The sequence below is a fragment of the Cornus florida genome, unplaced genomic scaffold (genome assembly GCF_030987335.1).
Source record: "Cornus florida cultivar Cherokee Brave unplaced genomic scaffold, ASM3098733v1 CherokeeBrave_3.0.0_Hap2_Chr09, whole genome shotgun sequence".
Lineage (NCBI taxonomy): Eukaryota > Viridiplantae > Streptophyta > Magnoliopsida > Cornales > Cornaceae > Cornus > Cornus florida.
Window position 1 is genome coordinate 10,745,680 of NW_026775579.1, and position 25,061 is coordinate 10,770,740.

General features: G+C 38.5%; 1 protein-coding gene across 1 annotated transcript in view; it reads right to left on the reverse strand.

Annotated features, from left to right (window-relative positions):
- Positions 1 to 1,223: 1,223 nt before the first annotated feature.
- The window catches only part of LOC132273542 (pheophytinase, chloroplastic), a 29,026-nt gene continuing 5,188 nt past the window's right edge, over positions 1,224 to 25,061 (reverse strand). Inside the window, exons 2-6 of the mRNA XM_059774501.1 lie at positions 6,511 to 6,622; positions 6,320 to 6,413; positions 6,004 to 6,181; positions 5,850 to 5,919; positions 1,224 to 1,816 (exon numbers count right to left, since the gene is read on the reverse strand). Of these exons, the coding sequence (XP_059630484.1) occupies positions 1,505 to 1,816; positions 5,850 to 5,919; positions 6,004 to 6,181; positions 6,320 to 6,413; positions 6,511 to 6,622 (766 nt within the window). The 3' untranslated portion in view covers positions 1,224 to 1,504. The remainder of the gene's footprint in view (positions 1,817 to 5,849; positions 5,920 to 6,003; positions 6,182 to 6,319; positions 6,414 to 6,510; positions 6,623 to 25,061) is intronic.

Genomic DNA, 25,061 nt, shown 5'->3' on the forward strand with positions numbered 1-25,061 from the left:
TGTTTTAAACTCCCAAAGAAGATTTGTAACCTCCTATGAATTTTTGGTGGACTGGAAAAGGGGAGAGCTCAAAATTTAAATGGATCTCCAGGGACAAACTATGTGAGCCAAAGGAAGAAAGAGGCCTTTATTTTAGGGATTTAGAGGCCCTTAATTTGGCATTGTTGGCGAAGATAGCCTGGAGATTCGAAATGGGGGATGGCTCATTATTTCTCAAGGTCATGAAGCACAAATATTTTTCTGAAAAAAAAAAAAAAAAAAAACCACAAGTATTTTGTTTACTCTAACTTCTTGGGCTTTTACTGTAGTGGAAATTCTTCTTGGGTATGGAAGAATGTGTGCGCTACCAAGGCTATTATGAGAAGAGGTTTGCAATGGAGAATTGGTAATGGTACTTCAGTAGACTGTTGGGATGGGCAGAGGTTTGCAAGTAGAGGAATCCTAACGAAACCATAATCCTTGAAAAATGTGCAACTTCCTGTAAACATAAACCTGCACACCTTGCTTGCATACACCAAGCAGAATAAAATCTCCGTAGAAACCCTCCACCACTTCACCTAAGAAAAAAGAAAATCTAAATCTAAATGATTTTTTCTCAATTTGGCCATTAACAGTAACCGTCTTCATTCCAATTTCATCGTACAATGTCTGTAAAGTCAACTTCATCTATTCAGTTAATTGTTCACCACCATAAGGTAATGCATAATTTTTGCCCCTACTTTGCAACAAAAACTCTAAATTCCACCAATTACTTCCAGAATTCGTAATTTTCATACCTACGTTTCTTATGCTAATTTCCAAATTGTGTTGTAAGATATTCCCAACTCAACAAACTTAGCTCCACTTGGGACTATATGCATTCCAAAGATGAATCATCCTAGAGTTTCAAATCCTTTAAAACATAATGGCAGGTCCAACAGTAAGAATCGTTATTGTGAAGCATCAATAAGATCTAGAAAACCAAAGTAATCAAACTAAAGTCATCACTGGATTCCCTACAAAGGATGTTTACCTTCATTATTTTAAAGTATGATTCCTGTCTTTTTAAGTACTCCCATGCAAACAACTAATTTAAGGAAAGTATGAGATGTTAAGTGTAACGTGAGCATCTTTTAGGGTGCTAACACAAAGAAAATGCATTAGTGTAAATCCAGAACTAGAATAATCATGCATGCATGTAACTGGTCACTCGAATGACAGTAGGTGTTAGATAGTTGAGTCAGTATCCAGTAAAGATGAGAAAAATTGTATTCCCTTTCTTGTATCTATTAGGAGGTTCCATATAACAAAGAATCCATAAGAAATCTCAATCTAACTCAACAAAGTATTAATCCCAATGCAAGAATGCAAAGCTGAAGTATACATTATGATTTGTGACATTAATTGACGAATGTATGTTTACAGATCATATGAGATTAAGGCAAGGATGATGATGATGACGACGATGACGTTTTCACATCACAAGTAAAAAATTTGGAAGTGGTAATTCATTTAATATAGTAACTCATGTAACAGTAAAATGAGCTAGCCATTCAAGCAGCTTTGCATGTACTGAGTCTGGTCTATCATCATGAGGACAGTGACCAACACCTTCCAGGACAAAGAGGCTTATATTTGGTTGTTTGGAAGGTAAGGAAAAGAAGTATTTACCAACGGGCCCATCTAGTGGGGTAAATGGGTCCTCATCACCCCATAACACTAGGACAGGTAAGGAAATTCTTGGCATCAGCTGCACTGGATTCGGCCCTGGTGGGCCTGTTACAATGGAAATAAAAGCATCAAGCGCCCCTTCATCATCTGCTGGTTCCTTTATGATCTGCACTTATTATATAACTCATATCAAAGAATGTAGTATATAACATGTGATCTACTACAATTATGAAAAAGAAAAAAAAGAACATGTGATCTACTATAATTCAGTGAAAGCCTATCATCTAGGAAGTACAGACACTCCTCTAGGGGTGGCGTGGCAGTATCAGACACTCGTACACATGTCAAACACAGCTAAACGTGTCTTGAAATTTGAATATTTTATTTTCTGATTGGACACGAGTGAGATGAGGGAAGGACACGTTTTGGACACTTTTAGGATAAGGCGGGGTGATTTTTATAATTATTTTTTAGAAGAATGGATTAAATGCAATTTAAAATATATTATGGATTAATTAGAGAAATAAAATAACAAACATCTAGCTCTAAGCTCCAAATTAGTGATTTCATTCATGATTATATCAATAAAATGACCAAAAATTATTACATATATATAATAATATGTTATATTATTATTTTTTTATGTTCAATGCCGTATCCGTATCCTATTTTCTTGAGATTTGTTGTATTTCCGTGTTTGTATGGTATCGTATCCGTGTCTCGTGTCCCAATCTGTGCTTCCTAGCCTATCATGAATCCAGACTAAATTGATTAAATTTAGTATATATTCTAAAATTACAAGAGGTTTTCCATTCACAAATTTATTTTCATTAAAAGTTTCTATAAACTTATTTAGAGTGTTATTGACTAATACAATGCAATCATTTGGACACAGTAGTAGAGCCATATATCAGCTCTACTCTTGCTAATCATCGTCATTTATATTGGACAATCCACAGATTGCCTTCATCTTTGCCCTTTCAACAAATCATTCTTGTTTTTTTATTTTTTATTAGTGTTTTTAACAGTTTTGCATGGCTTGCTTTAAATTTTTGAATTAGTTTTCTAACAAGATTATCATTGTTTAACTCATGTATCTTGTGACGTTTCTCAAATTTCCATTTCTTGAGTTTATTTTTCAGGTTCATCACACTTCATATTTTATTATTTGGGGCGTATCTATGTGAGCGTGTAATTATCTACTTATGTGTAGCGTGTGTTAGTGGGTGTATGCGTTAAAAATGGCTTTTTAGATATTTTTGGGTCAACGGGACCCACTTTGACCAAGTGGTTGGTAAAGCATCACATGACCACATTTCATGGTCATTTTTCTTCCCCCATTTTGCAGAGATTTCCCTCTCTCTCTCTCTCTATAACTCTTTCTCTCTCTACAAATATATATTTTACATAGTTTAAGCTCAAATTTCATCATCTTCCTCTAGGATTTGAACTTTGCCATTGAAGGCAAAGTTAATGACCTCGACGAGGGCTACGAATTGATCAGAGCAGATTTTCAGTTGGGTGAATTTGGCATTTTTTAAATTGGGGGAATTTTTAGGGCTTCTCTCTCCAATTTGAGGTAGGGGTCTCCAAATCTCACATTCTTTGATTTTTGTGAGTTAATGTCCTTAAATTGTATTGTGGCATGTGTAATTTATGAAATTGATGCATGACTTTTAGGGTATATTATTGTAAGGCATGATATTTATGGTTTTATGTGGTGTGTGTGTTGAATTGCATGCTTATATGAATTAATGTTACATTATTTGATGAATTGTTGCTACTACATGCTTTACATATCTAAAATGCTATAGTTGTGTAGTTGATAACATGAGAGTTGTTGCATTACTTACTTCCAAAGCAGGCAAGTATAATGGTAGCTAATGTATGAAATTTCATATTGGCGTGATGTTGAAATTCATGATACATTCATGAATTGGCATTGGATGAGAAAAAAGTGGAATTTGATTTTTGAATGAAAATATGATTTTGGAAAGGTTTGAAAAGATGTTTGCGAAAATTGGACGGCAAGGAGTCACCTTGTGTTTGTGGCGTTAATGGTACCTAGAAGGAATGTAAGGAGACTACCCTATGCGTGGTTGAGCTACCAAGGCCCCAAATGACGCTAAGGAGTTACCTTAGGTCATGGATAGTTAGTCAATCCTTCTCTCGTGGCGCCGGGGAGTTACCTCAGGCCGAGTTACATTAACCGTTTGACGATTGTTGTGATTGGTAAATGTTTTGGAAATGGGGAGTGGACATTGCATTGGCATTGCATAGCATTGCATTTATCATGCTTGGATTGTATGGTGATGGGTATGTTGATTGTTTTCCCCAATGTATGCATGACCCTATTACTTTATTCCATTCTTTGCGTGTAATTCACGGGATCATGAAGGAGTGCGTTTTAGGCACCTCCTACTGAGCCGTTGTGCTCACCCCTTTATTAACATTTTCAAGAACCGGGAAAGAAATCGTTGACGACCCACAACCTCATATGTGAAGACACTTGAGGACCTTCTTTTCTAAAATAGACACTTAGTCTTTTAAACCATGTAATATTTAACGTTTTGAGATATGTAATGACAAATGTATTAATTTTGTCTCCAAACTATATTCAATGACTACTTGAATTCGTTTTGCGGTTAGAAATGGTTTTGAGACCATTCTTTTGCATTTTGCGGTCTCATTACGATTTCTAATCCTTTGTAAGGCCTTATGGCCATGTTATAATGTAATCGGATTCATTTTCACCATATATGATGTACCTAGTTCGTTTAATGATCGTATATATGCATGGATGTCTAATTGAGGTTGTATCCTACCAAATGTATGCTTTCGGGACTGGTTTAGACCATATTTATGGTTACAAATGGACCAACGAGGGTGCTGGTGGGTTAAACCATCAAAAACAAGCCTTAAAGGCCAAGGAAGCACAAACCGATCGACGTGTGGAAGCTTAGGCATGGACCGGTATCTAGGCAGAACCAACATTTCAGGTGCAAAGTCAAACCGGTCGATGTCTAGACCCAGACGTCGACCGATTTAGCTGAACCGGTCGACCTGTGACTTGCACATGTTGACCGATTCCTGTAGTTCCCCATTTGTTGTTCCTTTCCAATTTTGTCCAATCCTGGTCCATTTTAATGATGCTATTGTGCACTATGAAGCATAGTATGATGTACTATTTATATTTGAACATTATAAATGACCGTAATGCCCTTAGATAACCTCGGGTTCAGTTAAGGACCCGGATAATGATCTGGACCCTCGGGTTTGGGTCGTTACATATCTATTCGTAACACTTTCCTGTATTAGACCAACTAGTAAACAAATTCTTTATAAACTTTCTTTATGGTTCATAAAGACAAGCTTTGCATATCCCATCCAATTTTTTGCAATTCTGTCATGTCCCATTCAAGATTCTTGTACAGCTTATAAATCTGACTTGGAAACTCTAATATATTTAAAACCTCAAAACCAAATATCAATTCTCCCTTAACCACATTCCTGCAACCATGTTTTTGGATAAAACATCCAAAAGAACAAAAAATCCATAAGAGATTATGTTGCCCTCATTGACCTCTATTTTTCTGTTACATCATCTTCCAATCCGCCTAATCTCATACTCCCTCTGTCCCAAAAAAAAATGTCATGCTTTCCTTTTTGGTCTGTCCCAAAATAGTTGTCACTTTCCTTTTTCAAACAATATATTTTACATCTTTCCATATATGTCCTTGGAGTTTAAAATTTCAAACTTGAATATTCAAAACTTAGAAGGGCAAATTAGTAACTTTCCAGGGAGACAAGGTATGTCCCATATGTTCCCTTAAAAATTCCTACTCCCCAAAAGTGACATCTAAATTGGGACAGAGGGAGTAAAATTTAGGAATACACAACGCTACGTGTCTTGTTTGTTCAGTTCAAGCTGTTGCCGAAAACAGTTGCTACCATCCTTACTCTTTTATGTCAAGAGACAAAAGATCAAATAGAAAAATATGTTTAGGAAAAGAAAAAATATTAAAAGATAAATATGGCTATCAATCTATTATTAATTTTTTTAATGGAGGATAAAAGATAACTTAAGGGTAACTTTTTCCTTTTCTTTCTCTAATATGTTTGGTTTTTGCCATTAATTTCTTGTATTTCCTCTGCCACATAGTGCAAACCAAAAGGCATTTGATAGGAAACAATTATACCTGGATCAGATCTTCATCCACAGATTCCTTATTTCCATAGACAGACAATAAGATGTTCCTCAGGTTATCTCTGTATTAGCCATGAACCACAAGATTTTGACATTCAGCCCTTAACAAAATCAGGTTCGGAATAAATACCAACTCAATAAAGTACCTTTGTTTGACACGATCAAAGAAAAATGAAGCAATCCCTTTTTGTTTTAGTAAGAAGTCAATTAACCAAAGCAAAGGTAACAGCAGCTTAATTCTCCAATCATTCACGATTGCCTTGTTGTTCATACCACCAGCACAATTTAACAGAACCAGCCCTCGAACCAGAGATCCAGTAGACTCTGGTTAGTGGAAATGGAACAATTAATATAAAGGAAAAACAATAGTGTCAAAAATTTTCCTGATTGCAGCTGTAGGGGATTCCTTTACCGACAAGACAAATTAATGTATTATGTGAGACAAACACAAGTTAAACATACCTGATGCAGCAATAACACAAGCGAGACTTCCAACAGAGTTCCCTATCAGCACAGCAGGCCTTTGAACAATTTCATCCAAGAAATTCAACAGCAACTGTTCACATTGAGTTAGTGGGAAAGGTAGTACTGATTTGCACTGCTAAAAGACTGAAATGCATGCAAAATTCTTCACGCTTTATTAAAAGATATACCTGCGCCCATACTTCCATTGTATATTCAAAGCCTAAGGGCTTATCAGAAGCACCAAAACCAATAAGGTCAATGGCATAAACAGTGTAACTTTGAGCTAGCGTCATGATATTCCTGAAAGGACCTCATAATTAAAGATATATACTTGAGCAGCATGTTAAACTATTGAGTTCTCATGCCTCCACTCATATTAAAAGCAATCAATTTCTTCAACATAATTCTAAAAGTTACCATTATTTTTGGTCTTCTCCCCCTAGAAACCGTATGTAGGGGACATCAGCACTCAGTAAAGGCATTTAAATGACTATGCTGCTCTACTTAAAGGGTAAGAAGATGTGAAAGAAACCTTCTCCAGTACAAGTAGGGGAAATGGGCTACTATACTTTACATGCAAAAGGCCATTCATCTGACCACAAAGGATAGGTGGTTGATTGTACTGAAAAATAATAAAAATAATGGTTCGAGATAAATTGGGTATTTAATATTGGAGCAAAATTTTGAAATCTTTTTGATACCTATGTTCTTTGTTAACTATCTTTTTTCGTTTTCCGGCCTTTAGTTTCATATTTTCCTACCTTGTGGTTTTTAGTAGTAATTTCTCTATTCAAAATATCTCTTCATTTGAAGGTGATAGAATTCGATGTGTCCCTTTTTATATAGTATAGTAGAGAGAGTGCATTTGTAGTACATAAAGGAAAAATAGGAGTATGCTTCAAAATATTTAAATCAATCTTGTGAACATTCTTGGAAATAGAAGGGGTTTTTGGATTTGATGAAGAATTTTGAGTAGTAAGTCTGCATTTGTGGTCTTTCCTTTGCCACTCAATGCACCTCCCCATATATATCTCACTTCCAACAACTCCAAGGTGGTGCTGCTGCAGTTTGCCGATCAGCACAGAAGAAGATGAGTAAGTCACAATAGTCCTAGAAAGTATGAAGGAGAGTTCGATACAGTTAAGTTTACTTTCTGGTTTTCAAACAAATTGATACACAATCTGTGCTCCTGAGTTTACATGCACTTTGTGTAATTGCATTGTTCAGATATCCATTAAATTGAGCCAAAAATTAAGTATGGTGAACAGTAAAAGAATTAAGATTCTCAATCTTTGCTAACTTTCATTGAGGAGATCAATGCTCAATCACTATAACTGAAGGCAAATCAAAGGTGTTGGTGGCATTGACGGATAGCAGTAGCTAAACCCCAGGAGAGCATCCATGAGGCCTAGGCACACAGTCACTAGGTTAATAGGAAATGAGTGGGAACGAAACACACATTATTCCTTCCTACTAAAAAGAGTGATTGAGAAACTCTAGAACCTAAACAAAAAATGCAGAAGTAAGCATACCCCAAGCCTCACCTCTCTCCCCTTCTACTAGCCAAGACCATCAAGCCCATTTTTCAACCTCGAATTATTGAAAGTCAAAAATCTGTGAATGGAAGGATAGGGGATCAGAAGATACACGGACGTTATAGTATAGGTTGGATTTTTTTTTTTTTTTTTAATAAGTGAGTGTAGGTTGGATGTTTTTGTGAGCAGTAAGCAGCATATCTCTCCTTATTTTGGGAAAGCGGGTGGCTGCGTTTGTATCTTTGTTGAAAAAGAGATATTCGGTTTTAATAAGACCAGATTTTAGGGGATATGATAGGTGTGTAATCAATGACTAAGATTAGGAATTTTTGTTAGTGTACAGCCTGTAGCTTCTGTTAGTGTACAGCCTGTAACTTCTGTTAGTTTACAACCTGTAATTACAGCCTATAGCTTGCTGTTACAGCCTGTAGTCAGCCTGTAGTTTCCTTTTGTTAGCCCCTTGTATTTCCTATTTAACTAAAGCATTGTAAACCATTCAAAGTACGGCAATATACAGATTCTTTTCAATCTTGAAATCGCCTATTTGGTATCAGAGCATCTTACCGATTATTCTGAAAAAAAACCCCTAGCTGTCTCTTTTTTTTTTCTCTCTTCCAAACAACCCTAATCACCATCTCTGATGATGTACCTGAGTCCAAGACCAAGACCTTTGAGTCCCAAGTCCAAAACTCTCAAACACACTCAGTCCAAATTACCACAATTCGGCTAAATGGTGAAAACTTCCTTCGCTGGTCCTAGTCCGTGCGGATGTACATCTAAGGCAAAGGCAAAATCGGCTACCTGACAGGAGAAAAGAAGGAACCGAAACCTGAAGATCCATCCTACTCGACCTGGGATGCAGAGAATTCGATGGTGATGACCTGGTTGGTGAATTCTATGGAGGAGGACATCAGTTCTAATTATATGTGTTACCACACAGCAAAAGAACTCTGGGACAATGTCTACCAGATGTATTCAGACCTGGAAAATCAGTCTCAAGTCTATGAACTAACGCTGAAACTCGGAGAGATCCGTCAAGGAGATAACAGTGTTACAAAATATTTCAACTCTCTAAAACGTTTGTGGTAGGACCTTGATTTGTTCAGCGATTATGAGTGGAAATCGCCTGAAGATTGCAACCATTACAAAAAGAAGGTGGAAGACAACCGCATCTTCAAGTTTCTCATTGGACTCAATGTCGAGTTTGATAAGTGAGGCAGAATAATTGGACGACAGCCCCTGCCTTTAATCAGTGAAGTCTTCTCCGAGGTTCGAAGAGAGGAAAGTCGCAGGCTGGTCATGCTTGGAAAAGAGTTATCAAATGGTGCTGTTGAGACCTCTGCCCTGGTCGCATCTGAAGCGAATATTGGTAGGAAACATAATGAAAAGCCCCGTCTTTGGTGTGACCACTGCAACAAGCCTCGCCATACCCGTGAAACCTATTAGAAAATTCATGGTAAACTAGCGAATTGGAAGAGTAAGCAGGAAGGCAGATTCAACTGAGCCCCATCAGCTCATGAAGCCGAGGCACTTCCCTTCAGCAAAGAACAGATGGATCATCTTCTAAAATTGCTGAAATTTTATTCCTCATCTGGTACTCCTAATGCTTCTCTTGCTCAAACAGGTAACAACCCGAAGGCCTTATCTTGTCATTCAAATTCCAGTGTTACCCCATGGATCATTGATTCAGGGGCTTCTGACCATATGACAAGTTTTTCTCATTTATTTCAAACTTATTCACCCTGTTCTGGCTCTGAAAAAATCAGAATAGCCAATGGTTCTTATTCTCCTATTGTAGGCAAAGGTTTGGTAAAACTTTCAAAAACTATTGATCTTAAGTCTGTCCTTCATGTCCCTAAGCTTGCTTGTAACCTTTTATCAGTTAGTAAATTGTCCAAAGACTTTAATTGTTGTGTTATCTTTTTTGAATCCTAATGTGAATTTCAGGACCAGAGCTTAGGGAAGACGATTGGCAGTGCTAAGATGATAGATGGTCTCTACTATTTTGAAGATAATATTTCAAGTAATAAAAAGGCTCAAGGTCTAAGTAGTTTTCATTCTATCCCTGTTAGAGAACAAATAATGCTATGGCATTTTAGACTTGGGCATCCTAGTTTCCCTTATCTTAAAAGATTATTTCCTACTTTGTTTAAAGGATTGGATTGTTCATCTTTTTATTGTGAGAATTGTTTTTTATTAAAGAATCATCGTACTACGTATTCTCCCAAACCTTACCAAACATCAAAACCATTTTATTTAATCCATAGCGATGTTTGGGGCCCTTCTAGGATCACAACTCTTTCTGGAAAAAAATGGTTTGTGACTTTTATTGATGATCATACACGTTTGTGTTGGGTGTATTTAATGAATGAAAAATCTGAGGTTGAAAAATTATTCAAGGATTTTTATATGATGATTGAAAATCAATTTCAAACAGAAATTGGCATTCTTCATACTGATAACGGCACCGAATACTTCAATAAAGTTTTAGGAAGTTTTTTAACAGAAAAATGAATTTTTCACCAATCCACTTGTGTTGACACGCCCTAACAAAACGGAATTGCTGAAAGAAAGAATAAACATTTACTTGAAGTTTCTCGTGCCATCATGTTTTCAATGAATGTTCCCAAGTATTTGTGGGGTGAAGTCGTTTTAACAACAACATATTTGATTAACAGGATGCCTACTCGTGTTCTTAACTATTTTACACCCCTTGAAAGCCTTAAAAAATCTTTTCCTGAAACTCAGATTTATTCCAACCTGCTTTTGAAAGTATTTGGGTGCACTATCTTTGTCCATTTACCTAGTAGACTTCGGTCTAAATTGGATCCTCAGGCTGAAAAATGTGTATTTGTTGGGTATGCCCCGAATAAAAAGGGGTACAAATGCTTCAATCCGAAAACAAAAAAAAATGTTTATCAGTATGGATGTCTTTTTTCTAGAAAATCATCCTTATTTTCAGAAAACTTTTCTTCAGGGGGAGAAAGAGAATGAAGAAAACCCTTACCCAAAACTATTGTCTCACACTCTATTACTCCGAACACTGATCTTTTTAAACAGGGAAATGATGTTCTAGAATCAGGAAACCCGGGGCCTCCTAGTCCTAATCTGCCGAGCCATACTATACCTCCAATAGGGGGAGAAATCTTATCAACGGTTCCAAAAAAAACCGAATCCTGAGCTTCTGGTTTATAATAGGAAAAAGACTCATCATGAGAGTAGAGAGAGCCTACTATTGTACCTGAGCAAGGCCAATCAGAGGTCCCGAGCAATGACTCCCTAAACACTCAAGGTACTCTAAATCCTAACTTGTCTGCAGTTGTCCCTACTATTTCTGATAGTACAGAGTAACCTAGCCAAGTTCCTGTAGACCTTGATATCCCTGTAGCTGTTAGAAAAGGAATCCAAACCTGTACCCAGCATCCCATTGCCAAATACTCGTCTTATGATAAACTTTTCCATAAACATAGGGCCTTTACTTCAAATATTTCTCACTTGTTTGTTCCAAGAAACATTCAGGAAGCACTAGATGATCTGAATTGGAAATCAGCAGTGTTAGAGGAGATGAATGCTCTTAAAAGGAGTGGAACATGGGAGATGGTTGACTTGCCTAAAGGAAAGAAAACTGTTAGGAGTAAATGGGTTTTCACTATTAAGTGTAAAGCTGATGGTAGTGTGGAAAGGTACAAGGCAAGACTTGTGGCGAAAGGTTTTACGCAAACGTACGGCATTGATTACCAAGAGACGTTTGCTCCTGCAGCAAAAATAAATTCTATCCGAGTCTTATTGTCGTTAGCAGTCAATTCTAACTGGCCATTACATCAATTGGACATAAAAAATGCCTTTTTAAATGGAAACTTGGAAGAAGTGTTTATGAGCTTGCCACCTGGGTTCGAAGGAAAACACGGTCAGAGCAAAGTCTGTAAACTCATAAAATCCCTATACGGTTTGAAACAATCTCCAAGAGCATGGTTTGAACGCTTTGGAAAGGCTGTGAAGAGTCATGGGTATCATCAGACAGACCATACCATGTTCTACAAACACGGTGAGGAAGGGAAAATTGCCATTTTAATTGTGTATGTGGATGATATAATTTTGACAGGTGATGACATTGAAGAGTTGACCAGATTGAAGAAGAAACTTGCTAAAGATTTTGAAGTCAAAGATCTGGGAACATTAAAATACTTCCTTGGAATGGAATTTGCCAGGTCGAGAAGGAATTTTCGTGAATCAATGAAAATATGTACTTGATTTGCTTAATGAGGCAGGACTACTCGTGTGCAAAGCTGCTGACACTCAATTGAAGTCAACCTGAAGTTAGAAGCTGCCGAACCCGAGAATATGGTTGATCGTGAAAGATATCAGAGGTTGGTGGGAAGACTAATTTACTTATCTCACATACGCCCAGATATAGCATTTGCAGTCAGTATGGTGAGTTAGTTCATGCACTCTCCTGGACAGGAACACTTTGAAGCAGTGTACAGGATTCTGAGGTACTTAAAGGGCTCACCAGGTCAAGGACTTATGTTCAAGAAACAAGGTCATTTGCAAGTAGAGGTGTACACAGATGCTGAATGGGCAGGCAGTATAGTTGATAGACTATCTACCTCAGGATATTGCACCTTCGTTGGAGGAAACTTAGTCACGTGGCGAAGCAAGAAGCAAAATGTAGTAGCGATGAGTAGTGCAAAAGCCGAGTTTAGACCACTCGCCTATGGGATTTGTGAAGCTATATGGTTAAAAAGACTCCTTAAAGATTTGAAGGTTCCTGTTTCTCCTCCAATGAGAGTCTACTGTGACAACAAGGCTGCCATTTCAATTGTTCATAATCTAGTCCTCCACGACAAAACCAAACATGTGGAAGTTGACAAACACTTTATCAAGGAAAAGCTTGACTGTGGTATAATTGGCATTCCTTATGTCTCTACTACTAAACAAGCTGCAGGCATCCTTACCAAAGGACTACACGAGATAGTTTGAAGTTTTAAGAAGCAAGCTAGCTATGGAAGACATCTACAAGCCAGCTTGAGGGGGAGTGTTGAAAAAGAGATATTCGGTTTTAATAAGACCAGATTTTAGGGGATATGATAGGTGTGTAATCAATGACTAAGATTAGGAATTTTTGTTAGTGTACAGCCTGTAGCTTCTGTTAGTGTACAGCCTGTAACTTCTGTTAGTTTACAGCCTGTAATTATAGCCTATAGCTTGCTGTTACAGCCTGTAGTCAGCCTGTAGTTTCCTTTTGTTAGCCCCTTGTATGTCCTATTTAACTAAAGCATTGTAAACCATTCTAAGTACGGCAATATACAGATTCTTTTCAATCTTGAAATCGCCTATTATCTTTAAAGGAAAGGAGATGATTCCTCGATAGCTATTTTGTCTAGTTAGTCGCCACAGTCTAGTCTTCATCCAAAGTACAGGGCCTAGACTTGTACAGATTTAGAGAAGATTGTGAAAGAAAAGAACAGAGTATGAAGTCGAAGGATGGAATCAAGGAAGAAATGAAGCGCTTTGATCAAGGATGAAATCAGGGATGGAATCAAGGACAAATCTCCATATTATGGAAACTACATAATGAAAGAAATTAAGGCCCAAAATACTCCTTTCTATTTTTATGTTAATCACTGTAAATGTGTATATATATGTGTTGACTTTAAGATATAATCAAATTGAAAGTAAGTGATAAAGAAAAAGATGAAAAAGAAAAGAAAGCGGATGAGAGAAAAAGAGACAGAGATGGGGAAAGAGAAAGAATGAAAAGAATCCTTTCATCCTTCCACCACATTCTATTTATAATAACAAGTTTCAGAAATTACACATAAGCCCCCAACATTATATAAGTAATAACAAATAAGCTCCTGACAACAATATACACCAGTAAAGATGAGATATAGATACATTGAGAAGAACAAAAATCTTTCTTTTCTCATGACTCAAATTTCTTTCAGATTGGTCAGCCTGAGATGGAAGTGTCCGTATTTTTCCTAGCTTAGAATTTGCACTATAAAAACCACTTGTCTTTCTTTATTTTGCTCTACATCAATTATAGGCTATCAGAGGTATCAGAGGAGGTGATCAGCATACCAAAATTAGATGATTTGATGAGTTGTAAGATAGCTTATAATTAGGGATTCCATTCCAATTTAGATGACTTACAGATTGCTTGTAGTTTGGAATATTATTTGTGGATACCCAAAATCTTGGGATATGACTATTGTAAGCATTCCTTGTATAGAATAGTAAATATTATTATATAAAGGAAATCTCCCAAAGGGAAAGGCAGACATGTTTTCTTTAGAAATTCGCTTTGTCTTGTCATGGTATCATAGCCTAGCTTGATATAAAAGACGTTCTAAGTTTCTTTTGATAAGATCCATCACAGTTTTGTTAAAAACTATGGTGTCTTGTTTCTAAGGAGTTGCAACATTTTGGTGATAATCTTGATTTGAGCTGCAGTCAAGAATTGCAGTTAGCATCATCTCAGGTTCTCATTCATCTTTTCTCTTTCGTTTGAGTCTCTTTTGAAGGTTTTTTTTTTTTTTTTTTTTTTTTTTAAAAAAAAAAAAAAATGTTAGAGAAGTCAAAAATCTTGCCCATTAAATTGAATGGGAAGAATTATTTTTCTTGGGAGTTTCAATTCCATATGTTTGTTAAAAGGAAAGAATTGTGGGAACATATAGATGGATCAATTGTGACATTTCTTAAATTTCCATTTTTTTCGGGCATTGTTTGAATTTTCAAAATTTATTTATTTCTCGCCTCGTTTTGCATGCCACGCACAGGTTAGCATGTCACGAAGGTCTCCCGAGAGTGATTTAGGGCATTCCTTAGAGTTTAAAACTCTTAGAAATGCATTTTGAGCCATTTGGGCATTTTCGGATTTTCGGGCCAAGAGGTCCCTAGTGGGTCCGGCACCCAGATTATTTTTCAAGGTCATTACATTGCATATTAAGTTATTTGGAGTGTATCTGTGTGGTTGTATGTTTATTTGCACATTTGTAGCATGTTTAGTGTGTATATGCACATAAAGGGCAAAATAGACTTTTGGTGGGTCAAAATAGGACCCAACATTGACCAAGGCTTATGATGAAGAACCGGACCTGGCCCGAGAGCCTAAAGTCCATACGGCCCATGCCTATTATTGGAGAAGTGGGAAGGAAAGACAGAATTAAGGATTTTCACTTTTATTTATTATTATTTAAAAATGTGAGTGTAAGAATTAGGAACCAATAAGGAACCCATAAGACTGATGTTTGACTTTCCTCACAACTTTTCTTCTCTCTTTTGACGCCGGAGTCTTCTACTCCGGCGTCTATCGTTCTCTTTCTTTTCTCTTTTATTTTGACGGATCATGCTACGTTCGTATCTCAAAGTAGCGACCCTACCATGTCTCAATCTTCACGGGAAGATCCAAAGTTGTTCAATTGATAGAGATGTGGTCCTTAGGGTTGATCGTCAGAGCATTGCAAAACGTGAATCTGTACTTAAATCTTGTCTGGTTGGTCGATTTGATCGTAATGTGGGGTGCATTAAGAGGATCGAGGAGTGGGCAACGATATCTTGGCAGATCTCGTGTGGAGTAAAAGTCTCAACCCTACCTGACGGCCTGTTCTTGTTCCGTCTACCATCGGAGGCCAAAGCTTGCAGAGTTTTGAATGTGTGGGGAGGAAGAGATGGGGTGAAGCTTCCTTACACATCGACAAGTGGGATTTCGCGGTGGTTTGCTCAACCGTGGTTGATCGTGACAGGTTACGAAGTGTCCCTCTATCTCTGGTGTCACAAACTGTTTGTAGCTATCGGTGACCTCTGCGGTGGGTTTAGAGGAGTGGAAGCGGATGATCAAGCAAGAGGCGAACAAGTTCTCATTCTTGTTTCCGCCGGAGCTGTGGTGCCGGAGTTTGTCTTTGTTGAAGACCAACGAGTAGCCTTCAAGATCAAGTTGATTGAGGAAACCTCACCTTGCATTCTTCCAAAATCCAATTATGGGTTTGGTGAGGCTTCTCTCCTCCGGTATGATGGAGAATTCAACGGCGGGCGTCATCGGCATTTGCAGACTTAACTGAGTTCTCAAGGAAAACGAAGAGCGTTCGCCGACACGCCAGAAGCGAGTGTGGCTGACAGATTTTAGAGGCGTACGCATAACGCCCGTTTTCAACGCTTTTCAACTCCTCGTCTTGATCGCCTTGATGGTATTCAACCATGTAGGCAACCACGTGGCTTCACGAGGGCCTTTCATACAGCTGAATCAAATGGGCGTAAGTATGGGCCTCTTTTTTCTAGGTTGAACAATGGGCCTTTAGGTTCTTATGGACCAGAAGCTTCACTTCAAAGGAATGTTATGTGGAGGCCCAACAATAAGCTATCCATTTCTTTCCTAAATGATAAGCCCAACCCACATTTGCCCAAGTCCAGCCGTAATAATACTAAGTTACGTATTGGGCCATTTGAAGACTTAAAAAGATTGGTTCATTGGGGCCCAATAATAAGAAATCAGTTTCTTTTCTTAATACAAAACCCAGTCCAACCACCAAACCAATTCATATACAGGATCGTCTTCCTCATGTTCCCTCTGTGAAATTCTAGAGCTCATCGGAGAAGAGGAGGTGGATGAAATTAAGTGAACATGAGGCTGGTGTGGGAATAGATAAGAAAGGTTTTCGTCATCTACAGTGTTGTGCTGATTCTTCAATCAAGCCCCCTCCAGCTACATCTCGGATAATGGGAAACAGCTCTAGACTTTCAATTCGGGATTCTCACAGAAGCAACCATGTTTATAGATGGTCGAGGAAAGATAAACAGAAATGGACGTCCACTGACCCAGGTATGTCCTCTGTTTCTCATTCTCAGAGCTCCCTTAATGCACCTTCTTCTTCTTCCTCCCTTTCTGGAGAGGTGAGGGGCGATGTTGAGATGTCAATGGAGAAGAATTGTGTTATGACTGATGTGCCTTCGGCACCTGCTGAAGAGTTTGGACTGGTTACAAAGACAACTGCCAGCGAAATTGTCACTTCAGGCCAAGCAGATTCACTCAATTGTGAAGTTCAGGACTCATCAGATGGGGTCTTGGTTCTAGTTGGAAGAGACCTTCACTTTCAGTTATCTAATGAGTCAACCATGGCTCTGCTCAAAGAACTTCGCCTTTATGTTGCTTTAAAAGGTTTTAATTGTACATCGTCTGTTGGGGAAGAGGAGAAAAAATTGGTTAGTTTCTTGAGCAGTGGACTGGGAGATTGTACTGATTCTGACTCGTTTTCAGAGCCTCTTGATTTTGGAAGGGCTAGTGATGAGGAGGTGGCTACTGATTTGGTTTCTATCCAAGAAGACTGTTCTAACGAGTTTGTACCTTGGATGGAGAATGATTTTTCTGAAGTGATAGAGGAGGAACCTTTGGCAATTGAGAGATCTGGTTGTTCAATAACAAATGATGATTTGGGTAAAGATTGGATGATTGAAAACATAGGAGCTACTAGTGAGTTAATAGGTGTTTCTTCAGAGGGAAACAGTAACCAGACACTTTCCATTCTTCAAGCTATAGTGGAAGGCAGAGAGGTTGCTGTAACTGAAGAGGTAGTGAACCCGAGGCCTTTATCATCCTGGAAAGGGCACAGGAGATCAAGAATCTAATCTCTGAAGTCAATTATGAAGGAAATAAGGGGGTGGTGAAGGAGAGGGGAAGGACTAAGAGGCGGAGCGCGAAGAAAGGAGGTGGGGAGGTTATATTATCTGGTTTTTAATAAAGCTACGAATTATTTCTTGGAATGTTCGTGGTCTCAACGACCCGAATAAAAGGATGGTGGTTAAGGTTGCTTTGAGGAAGCGGGGAGCCCATGTTGTTTGTTTGCAAGAAACAAAGTTGGCATCCATTACGGATGGGGTGGTTAGGAGTTTGTGGGGAGGAAGGTTTGTAGAATGGGAGGTTTTGAATGCTACAGGTACTTCGGGCGGTATCTTAATTATGTGGGATTGTAGATGGGTGTCACGGCTGGATGTGTGGGTGGGGAGATTCTCAGTGTCTTGCAAGTTCAAGTTGGAAGAGGACAATTTTAGTTGGGTTTTCACTGGGGTTTATGGACCAGTTGTTGATATTGATCAGCCTTTTTTCTGGGAGGAGCTTAATCATGCTCAAGAAATGTGGTCTCTTCCTTGGTGCTTGGGTGGGGACTTCAATTCTGTTAGATTCCCATTGAGGTCCACAAGAGGTAGGAGGTCTCCTGAAATGAATCAGTTTTCTGATTTCGTTGACGAGCATCTTCTTATCGATTTACCTATGGAAGGCGCAGCTTATACATAGTCTAATGGCGGGGGCCCAGTCACTTTTTCAAGGCTGGATCATTTTTTTGATTTCTGGGGAGTGGGAAGAAAAATTCCTAGATGTCGTTCAAGCAGTTTTAGCTCGGGTCATTTCTGATCATGTTCCTTTGGTTTTAGATTGTGGAGGTTTGAGTTCTCAAAGGTCTCCATTCCGATTTGAGAATATGTGGCTAAGAGCGGAGGACTTCCAAGGGAAAGTTCAGTCTTGGTGGGAGGGAGTTGTTGTCATCGGCTCATCTAGCTTCATGTTAACTACAAAGTTGAAGGCTCTCAAATTCAATCTTAAAAAGTGGAATAAAGACGTTTTTAGGAATCTTGAATGGAGGAAGAGTAGGGTCCTTGCTAATTTTTATGAGATTGATCGCCTTGAAGAGGCAGGTGAGGATGTAGAGTTCTTGCGTTCTAGGAGAGCTTCTTGTCAGGCAGCTTTCGCAGAGATTGCTAGTATGGAGGAGATATCTAGGCGACAAAAATCTCAGGCTCTTTGTTTAAAAGAGGGAGATCGCAACACAAAATTTTTTCACAGACTCGCTAACGCTCATAGAAGAAGTAATCATATAGGACGTATTCGGGTAGAAGGTGTAGAGATGTGGAAGGAGGAAGATGTGCATAATGGGATTGCTTCTTTTTATCAGAAGCTTTATACTGAACCGCTTGTTTGGAGACCCAAACTTGATGGTCTTCATTTTGAGGCCATTTCCAAGATCGATAGGGAAGGGCTTGAGATTCCTTTTACTGAAGAAGAAGTTCTAAAGGCCTTATCTAGTTGTAATGGGGACAAAGCTCCTGGGCCAGATGGGTTCACTATGCGGTTTCTTTTGGAAAGTTGGACAGTTGTGAAAAATGATGTCATGGGCACTTTTCAGGAGTTTTATTCTACTGGTGCTTTTAAGAAGTCGCTTAATGCAACTTTCATTGCCCTTATCCCAAAGAAAGGAGGTGCTTCTGACATTAAAAACTTTCGTCCTATCAGCTTAGTGGGTTGTATCTACAAGCTTCTGGCTAAGGTCCTTGCTCTTAGGTTGAGGGGGTGATGGATGGGATTATTTTAGATTCCCAGAATGCTTTTGTTGGAGGACGACAAATTCTTGATTCAGTTCTTATTGCAAGTGAATGTGTGGATTCCAGATTGAGAAGTGGAGTTCCTGGAGTTTTGTGCAAACTTGACATTGAGAAAGCGTATGATCATGTGAATTGGAATTTCCTGCTTTATTTGCTTCAAAGAATGGGGTTTGGAAGTAAATGGAGGAAATGGATTGAGACATGCCTTTCGTCAGTCAAATTCTCTGCTCTTCTAAACGGGGTCTCCTGCTGGTTTCTTTGGGTGCTCTCGGGGTTTAAGACAAGGAGATCCCTGTCATCTTTCCTCTTTCTTATTGTTATGGAGAGCTTAAGCAGACTTATGAGAAAAGCAGAGGATCTTGATCTTATCAAGGGCTTTATGGTGGGAAGAGATCATGCTCATCAAATGGAGGTCTCTCATTTACTTTTTGCAGACAACACCCTGGTTTTTTGTGATGCTAATGTGTCTCAGCTTGGATATTTGAGGTGCATTTTGGCCTGCTTTCAGGCTGTCTCTGGTCTGAAAGTTAATGTGGCTAAAAGTGTGCTTGTGCCGGTTGGAGATGTTCAGGATATTTCTTCTTTAGCGGAAGTCCTTGGGTGCAGGGTGAGTTCTTTTCCAATTTAGTATTTGGGCTTGCCTTTGGGGGTTTCCACTAGAACAGTGGGGTGTTGGGACCCTGTGATTGATAGGTATGCGAAGAGATTAACGAGATGGAAAAAGCAATACTTGTCTAAGGGAGGGAAAGTTGCGCTTATAAAGAGCACTTTATCGAGCCTTCCTACTTATTTTTTATCTATGCTCCAAATTCCATGCTCTGTTGCTGATAGGATCGAAAAAATTCAAAGGGATTTCCTTTGGGGTAGAAGAGGTGATGAATTTAAGTATCACCTTGTCAATTGGGAGTAAGTTTGCAAGCCAATGAAGTTTGGTGGTCTTGGTATTAGAAGACTGGTCCCTTTTAACCAAGCTCTTCTGGGTAAATGGCTCTGGAGGTATGGAAGGGAAAGGCATCGCCCATGGCGATGGCTAGTTTCATGTCGATATGGGGAAGAGAGTGGTGGTTGGTCTACTCATCCGGTTTCTCTAGTGGGAGGAGTTGGGGCGTGGAAATTCATAAAGAAGGGATGGGATGCTTTTTCTACTCATATCAGATTCAAAGTTCGTGATGGCAGATGTGTACGCTTTTGGGAGGATCTTTGGTGTGGAGACCAGCCTTTATCTCATTTATTTCCCAGGTTATACAGTATTGCAGTTGATAGACTTGCCTACGTAGCTAACTGTTATCAATTTGATAGTAGAGGGATTACATGGGACATGCAATTTCGACGCTCTTTTCAGGATTGGGAGGTGGACGAGGTATGTGTTTTCATGGATTTGTTGTATCGACAGGAGGCAGTAGGTAGAGGTAGTGATGTTATGACATGGATTCCCTCTTCCCATGGTCGCTTTGAAGTTTGTTCCTTATTCTTATGTCTTTTTGATTTCGATATTGTTGATTTTTCATGGAAGACTATTTGGCGTTCTATGGCTCCAACTAGAGTGGTATTCTTTGTTTGGACCACTGTTTGGGGTAAGATCCTTACGATTGATAATCTAAGGAAAAGGGGCAATTATCTTGTTAATTGGTGTTGTTTGTGCAAACAAGATGGTGATTCAATTGCTCACATTCTAATACATTGTCCTATAGCGACGGATTGTTGGAATCTTATCTTTTGTCTATTTGATATGCATTGGGTTATGCCTCGTTATCCTAAGGATTTGATTTGTATATGGAGAGGATGCCGTGTGAGTAGCGCTATTCGCGATTATTGGAGAGTTGTACCACATTGTGTTTGGTGGTGCATTTGGAAGGAGAGGAATAGTAGAATGTTCGAAGCGAAAGAATCGTCCACGGCGAGTCTGAAACTTCACATCATACGCTCTCTTTTCAGTTATGTGAAGAGGAAGTCCTGTTCTTCTTCCGAAGATTTAATTATCTTTTTGGCTTCTTTGGGATTTTAATCCCTAGTTCCACTTTTGTATAAGGGATTCGTTCCCCTCTTAAACGCCTTTTTTATTTCAATTATTACTTATTAAAAAAAAAAAATTATTATTATTATTTGATTTTAGGATTTCTATTTATGGTAATAGTTTGATTAGGGTTTTTCTTTGATGTCTATTTATATGTTAGCTCAGACATTGTGAAAGTTAGCTTGATGATTATTATTGATATTGAATTTGAGATTATCTATGATTTCTTCTCCCTCTAAATTCTACTTCTCTTCTGATTTCTTTCCCTCTATTCTTATTCCCTTTCTCTCTCAATCTCCTTCTTATTCTACTTGAATTCTGATTTCAAATCGCCCTTACCCGCTGCTGCATCAATACATCAGAGCAGAAGATTCAAAGTTCAGCCGCCATCATCCTTTTTAGCCAAAAAAAAAAAAACGAAGTTCAGCAATAATCATTGTTAATCCTACTGTTCACACACAGTATATTCATCCGTCTTCTGTCATCCACCCAAAATACCTCTATCCTCTGCCACCAAAACCCCACCGCAATCCATCCGTCCGTCTGCCCCTATTCATCGTGTTCTTCACCCACTCATCACAGATTGTTGTTGCAAGAGTTTTCTCTTGTCGCCGTCGTCGTCGTAGTCTCTTGCTGTTAGCCCGTGTTCATCTGTTTTGCATCATCATTGGATTTCTCATCATCAACGATTGTCGCACCAAAGTTTGCCGTCAATTTAGTCACCGAGAATTTCTGATCATCTTCAATTTAGTCACCGAGAATTTTTTATCATCGAGAATTCAGTGTTTGATTTGGGAAGTCGAATTTAATTCAACGTCATCTTCGCGATTTTGGAAAGTCAGCTTTGGATTATCACTTCTGATTTGGAAAGATCAGGATTTTGGGAAGTCAGAATTGGTTTAACTTTCCAAGAAAACAAAGAAGTCAGAATTGGTTTGAAAAAAAGGAAAGATTTGGTTTCTCTTAGAAACCAGATTCGACCAATCAAATAAATAGTTTGACCAGCGACCCAGGTTCAACCCGGTTCAGTTTTAAAACCCAGCAGCCCATCTCTACATTCAACATAGATTTATTTGTTTGGGCCCAGTCCAGATTTCGTCCAGCCCCAGTTAGAAGCAACCCAGTTATTCAATCTAGAATCAGCCTTGTTTGGTTATGGGTAGAGCAGTCCAGAACTTAACAAGTTCAAAGTAACCCAGTTCGGCAGGGGAAAAAAAAAATCCTATTTCAGTTGTCTGGGATCCACTTTTAGGAGTATTCAATATTTGGGTTGATCACAAAGGACTTCGGAAAAGGTACGTTCTTCACTCGAAAATTGTTTTAGTACTTTTATCTATTTGATTAGTTTAGAAATTTGCAAAAGGTCCTAATTGCTATTTTATTTCTTTTAATTATTATTTGCCTTTGAGTGCCTTTCATGCCAAAAGTTTTTTTAAAAAAAGAAAAAGAAAAAGAGAAATTTGTTTTCATGTCACCTCATTTTTGCACCTAAACACTTTCAATCAGTGCATGAATTTTGGCATAATCGATTTCATTGCATTCTGATTTTCTTAGCTGTGCATTGTGTTAGTTTATAATTTGTTTTATTTAATTCAATTCAAATCATATGTCGGCATTGTCCTCAACTAGACACCATAAGCCTCAACAACCTTCCTTAAACCGTGTCCATTGACCTAGCTGATACATTTTCTTAATGATGTGATGTAGGACAAAGGACAGGCTCAAATAGAAGAAAGTAAATAAGAGTTATGAGCTGGAAATTAATAAACAAAGCTAAGATTCAAGGGTTGTTAGTAGAAAAGAAGGATTGAAAATAACAAAGAAAAGCCTATTGGAATTACTCCAATAGGACCTAGGTATCACACCTAGAGAAGGCCTCACACCCTCAGAATTTGTGAATCACTCACAAAGAAATCTCAAAGGATAATTTTATTAAATCATTCGCTGAGTATTCAGAGTTACATCGTATCCTTTTTATAATAAAAGATGACCCTTGGATTACCCTACAATGGAGGTAATCAAAAGTTGACTCTAACTTATTATAATAAAAGATGACCCTTGGATTACCCTACAATGGAGGTAATCAAAAGTTGACTCTAACTTAATAAAGTAACAAATAACTTAATTGATGCAAGTACCAAAATAATGAAATTTGACCAAACCCCCTAATTATGCAAGACTCCAAATGGACCCCCCATCGTCTAGCATGTGCCAAATTAAGTTTTGACCCTTAGAACCCTCCTTGCCACGCCTTTTATGTACTTTAAAAGGCTGCTGTCACTATTCTCTACAAGGTAATCAAAAGTTGACTCTAACTTAATAAAGTAACAAATAACTTAATTGATGCAATTACCAAAATAATGAAATTTGACCAAATCCCCTAATTACGCAAGACTCCAAGTGGACCCCCCATCGTCTAGCATGTGCCAAATTAAGTTTTAACCCTTAGAACCCTCCTTGCCACGCCGTTTATATACTTCAAAAGGCTGCTGTCACTGTTCTCTACCAATTCTCTCCGGCTTGGAAAAACTCGGCTCCGACAAGTTAAAGGGATGAAATTGCTCATAAGTATGAAAAGAGCAAGAAAATTTCAGCCTTGTATTCAGCAATTTCCATAATTCGCACAAAAAAACAATGCATAAACTTCAGAGCTCGATCAGAAATAATAGTGTTGTGCAACCCATGAAGTCGGACAACTTCTTGAAAAAATGGTTTGGCATCGTAGACAGCACTGGAGGTCATAGAACATAGAAGAAAATGCGCCTTTTTCAAAAAAAGATCCAAAACAATGGTTATAGCATCATGTCCTCGACTAGTTCTAGGCAACCCTATAACAAAATTAGCATCTGACCCATCACCTCTGATACGAACTCCATAGCCAGGACCATGTCGAAACTCAAGGCTATCCTTCCACGAATGTATTCAAGCAAGAACATAAAGAGCAACCCAGTTGGTTCCATCTAGGTACTGTGCTCCAGAATCGAATAGACAAATGCTGTTTGGATCAAGTCCTAAACATGTTTTCTCCTCTAGTTTATAATGCATAATTGCTGCATTAGGACCAACTGAGGGAAAACTTAACCCTCTAAAATGATCTTTTGATGCGCAAGACCCCTCTAGCTTATCACTTACATGATTACTTTCTTCTGCCAGTTGGTTTTTCCAGACCTCATCTACCAAGTTGGTGGATATCTGAACCAGCTTCTGTTGCTTCTTGGCACAAGCATGCTCCCATTTCTTTGCAGTGCCCACTAATATACACCAAGTATCTACTCCAATAGCCGCATCTTTTCGAAGATTCAGAATAGAAGTACTATCTATCCAAGACGCTTTGAATGGTTGTGGATATGGTTTGATGGAAATATTAAGACGCTTAACCATGGCTGTGGAGACAACATTTGGGCTGCCACCGCCATCAATAGTAGGCTTCCGAGCTTGATTTCCACAATGATCTTGTATCTGAAAATTAGAGTTAAGCAGCCCATCTTCGTCTTTAATTTCAGGGTCTTCAAGGATTTGGACTGTGGAAAGTTTGAGATGCTTAAACATGGCCGTGGAGACAACATTCGGGCTGCCATCACCATCACTAATTGGCTTCTGAGCTTGGTTTCCAAAATGAACTTGTGTCTCAAAATTAGAGGTCTGCTGCCCATCTTTGCCACCAACTTTAGGGTCTTCAAGGATGCGCGTCAGAACGGAGATGGACGAAACAATCTCTCCAACTTCTTTCACATGATCAGTGTTGCAGTTCTCATCATCAAGTAGGTTCTCACAATCCTTGCTAGCCATCGTACTCTTTCCTTCAGGATCAGCCATG